The 10383-nt window shown below is 39.3% G+C and overlaps 1 gene segment (V, D, J or C); it reads left to right on the top strand.

Annotated features, from left to right (window-relative positions):
• Positions 1-240: 240 nt before the first annotated feature.
• LOC136766983 (Ig kappa chain V region K29-213-like) lies at positions 241-918 on the top strand. The segment is given in 2 exon segments: positions 241-289; positions 527-918. Coding segments are annotated over 2 exon segments (441 nt in total).
• The last annotated feature ends 9465 nt before the right edge of the window (positions 919-10383 follow it).

Here is a 10383-nt window from a genome sequence, read left to right on the forward strand (position 1 = left end):
CTAGGGGGAGTGTTAATCCTAAACTGCTCATCTTGCTCTGTCAGACACACAGCACCAAGTCTGTGTTTAAAGCACTGCTTTACTACCAGTAGCTACTGTACCCAGGAAGACAATTTGCATAGAACAGCCACTTTGCATGGGCAGCACATGCTTCAGTGCTCTGGGAGTGTTTATAGCCCTGTGAGTTTAACACTTCATGACTGAGAGCTGCCCTTCATGGCAACACAATCCACAACAACAATGACTTTCATCACCATCTTCATCTGGGCTCTCGCCATCTGCACTCAGGGTAAAACTTTAAATTCTATCACTAGGTATTACGACTATTATTAATAAAAGGTAGTAGGATAAGTAATGTGGTTTTTAATTGTTATTTTCTTGACATCGGGATACACTTTAAAAGTTATGTATAAAGTATAGGGGACACAAAAATGGCTTTACAAGTTCAAATTGTATTTAATCATTATTGTTTAATATTTAAAAACTATTTTATTTGTTCATTTATTTATGTATTTATTTATTTTAGAATCCAGTGGACAAGTTACAGTGACTCAGACTCCATCAGTGAAATCTGTGCACACTGGAGAGACCGTCACTGTGAACTGTAAAGTCAGCAGTGCAGTAAATGGTAACAACCACCTAGCCTGGTACCAACAGAAACCTGGAGAAGCTCCTAAACTCCTGATCTATTATACCTCTACCCGTCAGTCTGGGATCCCAGCGCGATTCAGTGGCAGTGGATCTGGGACTGACTTCACTCTGACCATCAGTGGAGTCCAGCCTGAAGATACAGGAGATTACTACTGTCAGAGTGAACACTACCTCAGTAGTAGCTGGGTGTTCACACAGTGCTACACAGTCATACAAAAACCTCCCTCAGCTGAGGGTGAAGGCAGTGAAATGGGAAACAGCCTGTGAGGAGCAGCACTGCACACACACTGAGCTTCAATAACACTGAACACACACAGCTTCAATAACACAGAGCAGCAAGCAGCAAATAGAGCGATCTTTAATTATCATATATGTTTGAATTTAATGACATAAAGCAAATGTGTCAGTTAAGAACAAACACATAAAACTAAACTCACTTCCTGCACCATTACACCGATTGCAGATGTTCAAATACTCCAGTCCATCAGGAATGTGAATATTTTAAATGCCCTTCGGCCTACTATTTCTCTGCTCTCCACCTCTATCAGTATAACCCCTCCATACCTCTCCCCTTCTCCCACAGTCTCATAAGGGCCCTAACAGAGTCAGAGTGAGCACTGCTGTAGAGCTTTGTCTTCTCCAGTCTCACTGCCCATCAGATTGACTGAAAACATCAGAAAATGGGATTCTCATTTTGACATTATTATTTTTTTTAGAGATATAAAGAAAACTTTTTCTGTTAGTGTAATATTATAATTTCAAGTATTTAAATTCCAGCATCGACATATTAGTGAAAAACAGAAAGGGTAACAATCTGTTTGAATGCATCACTATTGGCACTGTAAAGGGGCTCACAGTGATGCTGGCACAGTCTTGGTCTGGTGGTAATGTTGTGATACAGGTTCACTGGGAATCACAATATCACACCATGTCATAGAAATAAAAAACGAATACTCTCCACACAATACATGCCCTCTGTGTAAGATATTCACTTGGAGAGCAAGTACTTCAATCAAGGATTCGTGTTTCTTAACACATTTCAGCACATAGGGTTTTCACACAACAGACAGAACTAATCGAGTAGCTAAAACATTAAAGTGCCATGCTGTCTTAGACTCCAAGGTTGAATTGGAACAAGTTGAGATCCCTCAGAATCATTACACCGAGCTTTGACTTCATCACGGTCTTCAACAAGGTAGATGTGATTCCCAGAGATACTCAAGGAACTTGTTTAACAGCAATAGCTATTTCTCCCATAGGATATGTTAAGATTGATGCAGTTCTTAATGATACCTCCTTTTTCATTTAACTGTCTGTGACAGTTTTGCATATGGGAAGATTTGAATACCTGCCCTGCCTCACTGCTCCAAACCGTTTAAGACACACAGTGTTGATCAGACATTGTTTGGCCCTTTTATAGGGCCGTATGAAATATGTTTTATTTCTTTCCAATTTTTTTTTTTTAAGTTGTGTTTTTTTCATTGTAATTTTTCTAAATTCTGTTTTTTACGATTTACTCAAATTTTATCACCAGTGTCTAATAATTAATTAATAAATTAATGAATTAATAAAACGTCAGTAAGATATAACAGTACATTTTTTATCAAGGCATGAGCTTCAATACAGAGTTCTATTAATCGTTTCATTATAAATTAAAAAAAGTAATGCAAGAATGCTAGATTGAATGAATCTAAGATCATCAAAAAGTGCTAAATATTGTTTAAATATGAGTAATATACCGTTGAAAATATATGAGAAACATGCTGTGCTCGTAGAAACATGGACTAGCCATGATCAATAATGAAAGAAAGTCATTAGACCATATAAATCGTGTAAAATAAGATTAGTATGTGGCACCCTAGAATAGATGAAAAAAGGTACATGCACATCAAAGTCAGTGAAACTTCTAAAAAAAAAAATAGGAAGAATCCCAGGTATGCAGTCTAAAGGACTCCTAAGTAAAGTTGAATAAAGTAAGTAAAGTATAAGTAAAGCCATTCAGTCCCCTGGAAAGGGAAATTCATAGATAAGTAAGAAATAAGGGTAGTTTGAGACACTGCAGGTCAACAAAACATGCCAAACAAAACTTATTTGAATTAATTTTGGATATAAATGAGTGTTTCTTTGTATGTTTGTGTGTACAGTATATGCAAGTTTGAAGGTTGTGCAAGGCATATGTACATATGTACAAGACTCAGAAGGACAAGGGTTTTTATTGTAGCGGTGGACATGATGCACTGCACAGGACACTAACTTCTTTGAGGTTCTTTTATTTTTGTATATGTTGCTATGAAAGGCACTTCATTATTCAAATGGCTTGAAATGGATTCACTATAGAACATAAATGATACAGAATACAAAATACAAAATACAATACACACTAATAGATAACACAGGATAACATGGCAGTGGGCTTAAAGCTGTACAAAGACAAAATGCATCTCTTAAACCCACTGTATTACATGTGTGCATGCGTTTACTTTCTCACATAAATCAGTGACTTACACTACAGTTCACTTTTACAACTGCTCCCGGATTAGCTGCAAAACGAAAAGGCACTAACACAGAAACAGCCTTGAAATAAAAGAACATCAGTATTTTAAAAATAAATACAAATGTAAAACACCGATGTGAAGTTCAAATCTTTTGGATTAATTACCTTCGCTAACCACAGGAGACATCAGCAGGTTGCTTCTTTAAACTCAAGGCATTCGTCACGATAAAATACCTACAATATGTAATATGTTCACATATCTAGTAATATAACAACATGTAAACCTGCATACATTCATATTTCAACAAGATGTCATACTGAAATAAAAGATTTACAAGTTTTTCAATCACGCATCTCTCTTCCCATTCAGCTGGGAACTGTATATGTATATAGCTTGATAACATGTCTATACAGAAATTAATTAAACCTAAATACAACACAAGGAAAATAAATACACTGCAATGAAAATAACCCTATAGCCAAATTTACGACCTGGCTACATTGTTAATGATCATGTAAAGGAGAAGAGCAACAGAAAAAATGAATGCTATTCCAATAGGTCTTACAAATAAGGAAATTAAAGTGAAATGTTTGAAATTGAATTAGAGTAAACATATAGAAATTGGAATCTGAGGAACAGCAATTATTCGGTGATGGTTTCCTAGACATGGGAAAAGTAGAGAACCAGGTGCTTCAGGAAATTAACATGTGGTCATTGAGAAGCTGTAATTTAACTTTTGCTAGTCATTTACATGATGGAGAGTTTGATGTCCCCAGTAATAACATCAATGTACAGTGAGTAGGTAAGAAATAAACTATTGATCAGTTCAGTCTGGATTTGGGGAGGGTTCTTCTGAACCCGTACTGGTGTAGATTGGACTTCAATAGGAGGAAGTTGAACCAATAAAGACCTATGAGTCGTGCAGGCGGACAGCTGTCTTAGTTCTCATGCAGGCTCTTCATTGAGGAAATAATTGACTGGGCACATTTTGTGAAAATGTCCTGTCCTGGAAGTACCTGGAAATCATTATTGAGATCAATGAAAAGGCTTATTTTCCCAAGATATGTAAATATATTAATTAATTAACTAAATTAAAGGTGTGACATATGTATGAATAGTAATGATACATATTGATTAAGATAACTTGAGATGTTAAGATTTCTGAAGGTAATTGAAAGGGAATATCAGTCTCACACAGTGAGACAGCATCCAGCAGATAGAAGAAAGGAGCACCCCCCAGGAAAGGGAGGGGGCGGGGGCAGTGACATTGTGTGCGCCTGCCTCACAGCAGCCTCACAGAGGCCGAGATGACTGTGTGAGAGAGAGAGCAATGGTTGCATTACTAATGATGAGAACACTGACGTTGATACAGACAAATAAGGAAAATACCAGACAAAAATTACAAAAAAACTATTCAAAAATATATTGGGAATTGTTCCTAATTATACTATGAAAATAATTACAAATGTATGCTATGTGAGTTAAAAAAAGTGATTAATAACTGCCATAATTAACCTAATAACTACTAATGATATTGTCTAAGGAGCTGCTATAATAACTACTATAACATTAACATGGTCTCAGATATTTATAAAGAGGACAGAGATGAGCACAATGTAACACTCACAATGTTACACAAGTGGGTGACTAAACACCTGTCCTTTAACTAGAGACAGTAGCCTGGCCAGGTAAAAACTTAATTTCCCACAGTCCTCTGGTTCTATCTCTTCCCCCATTGGCTCATTCAAATCATGCATTATCCAATCACAGCCTAGGCAACCCCTGTTCAGTGTATATATAGGGCACCCATAGGTGGGGTGACTGCATTATTGTTGTTTTCAAACCTTTCTATTCTATCTTCCTATTTCCTTTTTCCTATTTCCTTTTTCCTATTTACTTTGATCAACCTACCAACAGTCCATTCAGACATCTATATACTTCTTTGTCTTTTGTTTTCTAGTAGCCATGTTGTTTATGTAGGTGTTTATTGTATTGTGTTTGGGTTCCTGTTGAGTGTTGTTACAGTTTGTGTGTTGGTTTGTTTTGGACTTCCCTCACAACTATTGCATTCACCTTCACTCCTCATTCCTGGATTATTCCCAAAGACCATTGCAATGCTCTCAATTTTTTCCAGTCAACCTTCATTGCTGTTTTCCCTGGACTTCTGCTGGGTGAGCTCACTCCATTCTGTTGACATTGATTTGTTTCTCCAGGATCATTTTCACAACACTTGGACATTGCTAATTTATTCTGTTACTTTGCATCTCAGTTCATTTCACCTTAACTTTGTTACTTTTCTTCAGCTCAACACTTAATTCTTTCTTTTTTATCCTCTTATATTTCCAGTACTTTTCTACCGTTTAACTAATCCTTTACTATATATCAATTGAAATCTCTTCGCTATCTTTATCCTGTAGACATTTTTCCTGTCTTACCTTCTGTCCTTTACTTGTTTCATGGCTTCTTTCCTATCTATCCCATTTCAGTTTCCCTCATACTGAATCCCCACAATAAACTGTAACATTTAAGAATTGACACAATCGATGTCCCTGGGTTTGCTGTTCGTCACCCTTGCTGACGTAGTTTCTGTTTGTAAAGTGGGCCAGTAATCACTCTGTTTGGAGGACAGCACGACTGCCTAACAGTTGGCTTTGAAAGTTTGAGTACTATACCGAATTAATATGTGCTTGTGATAAATCATACTTAAGATTATTTAAAAATTGTCCCTATACTGGAAACTATGCAGATTTGAACTACTGTATGCTGCATTAGATATTGTAAGATTATTTTTTTTCTACACTTGGTTTCAACCATTATCCCGAACAGTTTAACAAACTCATAAGCCAATTATTATTTGTATCTCAAACTTTATAGTGTTTCTCTCAACCAGTCATAGTGGAACACCTCCATACCATGAGCTCCATGTGTGACGAGACCATACATTAGATAAGATCATATAGATAAGGTCAAACTGCAGGCTGTTGGGAGACGCAGGCTCTGATGGAGATAATCCTACAGGAGAATCTCTAATGTTGTGCAAACCACACATTGTCTCTACAAATGACCAATTTAGTACACATTATGAATCGATCTGATACAGTGAGGGAAAAAAGTATTTGATCCCCTGCTGCTTTTGTATGTTTGCCCACTGACAAAGAAATGATCAGTCTATAATTTTAATGGTAGGTGTATTTTAACAGTGAGAGACAAAATAACAGCAAAAAAATCCAGAAAAACGCATTTCAAAAAAGTTATACATTGATTTGCATGTTAATGAGGGAAATAAGTATTTGACCCCTTCGACTTAGTACTTGGTGGCAAAACCCTTGTTGGCAATCACAGAGGTCAGACGTTTCTTGTAGTTGGCCACCAGGTTTGCACACATCTCAGGAGGGATTTTGTCCCACTCCTCTTTGCAGATCCTCTCCAAGTCATTAAGGTTTCGAGGCCAACGTTTGGCAACTCGAACCTTCAGCTCCCTCCACAGATTTTCTATGGGATTAAGGTCTGAAGACTGGCTAGGCCAATCCAGGACCTTAATGTGCTTCTTCTTGAGCCACTCCTTTGTTGCCTTGGCTGTGTGTTTTGGGTCATTGTCATGCTGGAATACCATCCACGACCCATTTTCAATGCCCTAGCTGTGGGAAGGAGGTTCTCACCCAAGATTTGACGGTACATGGCCCCGTCCATCGTCCCTTTGATGCGGTGCAGTTGTCCTGTCCCCTTAGCAGAAAAACACCCCCAAAGCATAATGTTTCCACCTCCATGTTTGACGGTGGGGATGGTGTTCTTGGGGTCATTCCTCCTCCTCCAAACACGGCGAGTTGAGTTGATGCCAAAGAGCTCGATTTTGGTCTCATCTGACCACAACACTTTCACCCAGTTCTCCTCTGAATCATTCAGATGTTCATTGGCAAACTTCAGACGGGCCTGTACATGTGCTTTCTTGAACAGGGGGGCCTTGTGGGTGCTGCAGGATTTCAGTCCTTCATGGGATAGTGTGTTACCAATTGTTTTCTTGGTGACTATGGTCCCAGCTTCCTTGAGATCATAAACAAGATCCTCCCGTGTAGTTCTGGGCTGATTCCTCACCGTTCTCATGATCATTGAAACTCCACGAGGTGAGATCTTGCATGGAGCCTCAGACCGAGGGAGACTGACAGTTATTTTGTGTTTCTTCCATTTGTGAATAATCGCAACAACTGTTGTCACCTTCTCACCAAGCTGCTTGGCGATGGTCTTGTAGCCCATTCCAGCCTTGTGTAGGTCTACAATCTTGTCCCTGACAACCTTTGACAGCTCTTTGGTCTTGGCCATGGTGGAGAGTTTGGAATCTGATTGTTTGCTTGCTTCTGTGGACAGGTGTCTTTTATACAGGTAACGAGCTGAGATTAGGAGCACTCCCTTTAAGAGAGTGCTCCTAATCTCAGCTCGTTACCTGTATAAAAGACACCTGGGAGCCAGAAATCTTGCTGATTGATAGGGGATCAAATACTTATTTCCCTCATTAACATGCAAATCAATGTATAACTTTTTTGAAATGCGTTTTTCTGGATTTTTTTGCTGTTATTTTGTCTCTCACTGTTAAAATACACCTACCATTAAAATTATAGACTGATCATTTCTTTGTCAGTGGGCAAACATACAAAATCAGCAGGGGATCAAATACTTTTTTCCCCCACTGTATGCACAGTACGAATCATATCCTGATGGAACTGATGTTTGACCCTTATGACTCAGGTCCAGGAAATTGCAGGTGGCCACTGAACCTTCCATAGGAGAGCTCACATATTTGCTAAGGCATGGTTGCCCCACAGGTTCTCCTTCCCTGCTTTGCCCATCTGGTGCATGTTTGCAGCAGTCTTTTTAAATAGGTATGCCCCAGGTTTTACAGTAAAAGCTCAGCAATATTGTAGAAATTGCCACATTTGACAAGCTCATAATCCTGGGAAGGGAGCTAGAACTGCACACCCTCCCCCTTGGTGTGCTTGTGTACATATGCAAATAGATTGTTCAAATGCTGTGGTTATGAATATATACTTGTAAGTGTGGATATGTTTTCTAAATGGGTAGGAGCTTATCACAGTAAGATGTGATGCAGTAGCAGTAGCATAAATATTAAGAAATATTATGCAGGTTTGGCATTCCAGGGACAATTTCCAGCGATAGTGGCACTCACTTCACTGGGACAATAGTGCAGGAACTATGCAAAGCCCTGCAAGTTACACAACATTTCCACTGCCTCTATCACGCTCAGTCAGCTAGAGCAGTAGAGAGACAAACTGGGATGCTAAAGAATAAACTGGCTAAAATATGTAAACAAACAGGGCTCAAATGCCTTCCTATAGCGCTAATGACAATGAGGTTGTCCTTTTTCTGCAAGATTATTATGAGACGACCCATGAGTCTCTCTTCCATTTGTCTGTTAGGGAGATGGACATCCACTTGATGGATGATGTTGTCTTTTGTATGGGACTAACACGTGCGATCGAAACTGTCCATTCACCCACACAGTTGTGAAGTGCAAAGGGAAAACTCCTGTCACTGCAAACTCACTCATCAAAGCAATCAACATGACACTGGTGGAGACTGGAGGGAGGCTCCCCCTTCGCCTAGATCCTCTTCCTCGCTGCCTGTGGGACCATTGTCTGCTGCATAATAACTTGGGAAGAGGCCACCTTCAGTGCCCAGCCAATTGGGATCATCACTGACTGGGAAAATCAGTCCAGAAGTAGCTGACATCAGCATCAGCCTTCAGCCAACGAGGCCAGCGCAGGGCCGGAGCAGTGGCCCAACAGGAACAGCCAGATCCACGGGTCCACAAATACCGGGTGATGTGCTAGTAACCTCTCCCCTTTCACATATTGACACCACAAACACTATTGCTTATACTGATCAAATACAACTGAGAATTCGACAGCGATGACAAAGATGCCTGACGAGAGAGAACCCCCATCTCCAACATTTAAAAATAGACTGGATAGTATCCTTGGATCACACCAAATGAGCACAATGGGTCAAATGGCCTCCTCTCATTTGTAAAATTTCTTCTGTTCTAACTGTCCTACCAGTTTACTAAAGACTTGAATATATTAGGGTGCTGAGTGTGCTCACATGTGCCCCACAATACTTTGGGAGGAATTCCCATGATCCCCGTCCCTCTCACAGCTGAAGATGTCTGTCCTGACCAGAACAGATACAATAGAAACGTTTGATAAGGTAATGGCTGAAATGGTTGCCATATGCACAAAGGTGTTACAGAATTGCCTAGTGCTGGATTTCTCCCTAGCAGCAAAAGGGTGTAATGTGAACTAATTGTAAAGAATGCTGTACCTATATACCTGACGACAACTCTAAAGAGATTTATGATCTGACAACACAGTACTGGTAAAAACTAATACAACAATTGCAGGAAATTCATGAATGCTTTGCAAGTGAACAATCTTAAGTAATACTATAGAACTGTCATTCAAAATTCAATATTTTCTGCTTAGCTTGCATTGAAGATTACATAAAAATAGGGATGTGACGAAGCTAACAGAAAGTTGGCATCAGTTATGTGGTCATGAAAAACACCCAGAGAAGGACAGGGTCAAACCCAAATACTAGAGTAAATGTAAAAATGAGGAGAAACGAAAGAGCAAATATAAACCGTATTCATCTTGTATATCCTTAAATGACCACATTATAGAAGTGCAACATTTAAAGGTAAATTACCGATGGACGTTTCATTGTATTTTATGTTAATAATAATGCGCAAAGCTTTTTTCTTTTTTCTATCATGCTTTTGTAGCGTTAAGGGGGGGCGGGGTGTATTTTGATAGCGCATTCTAGCTCTGAGCTGAAGCTCTGATCTAAAGAAGACTTCTCCCCCAAAGTTACCAGAATTCCTGAGCTCATCGGCCCATTAACTGTTTTACGTCAAAGTGGCAGTCTTGGGAGGATGGCACCTAGAATGGGCCAAATGGCTAGGAATCCCTGCTGTGAAAATGTCTGGGGAATATGGTATGAAGGTCATAAAACTCTATGAAGTGGACGAGAGACGAAATCCCAAAACAGAGCTATGAACCCACGCCAACCGGCAATTCCAAAAGATGGCATGGATTGACATCAGTCATAAATTGAGCCTCCTCCAATAGGACACTGGGGGCTGAAACCGAAATTCAATTTCACAAACTCAAGAACCAATAGTCTATTGATCTAACGGGCATAAAAGCTAGCGAACGGCATCTCTCTT

This window comes from Amia ocellicauda, chromosome 13, assembly GCF_036373705.1.
Source record: "Amia ocellicauda isolate fAmiCal2 chromosome 13, fAmiCal2.hap1, whole genome shotgun sequence".
In the NCBI taxonomy this organism is placed as follows: Eukaryota; Metazoa; Chordata; class Actinopteri; order Amiiformes; family Amiidae; genus Amia; species Amia ocellicauda.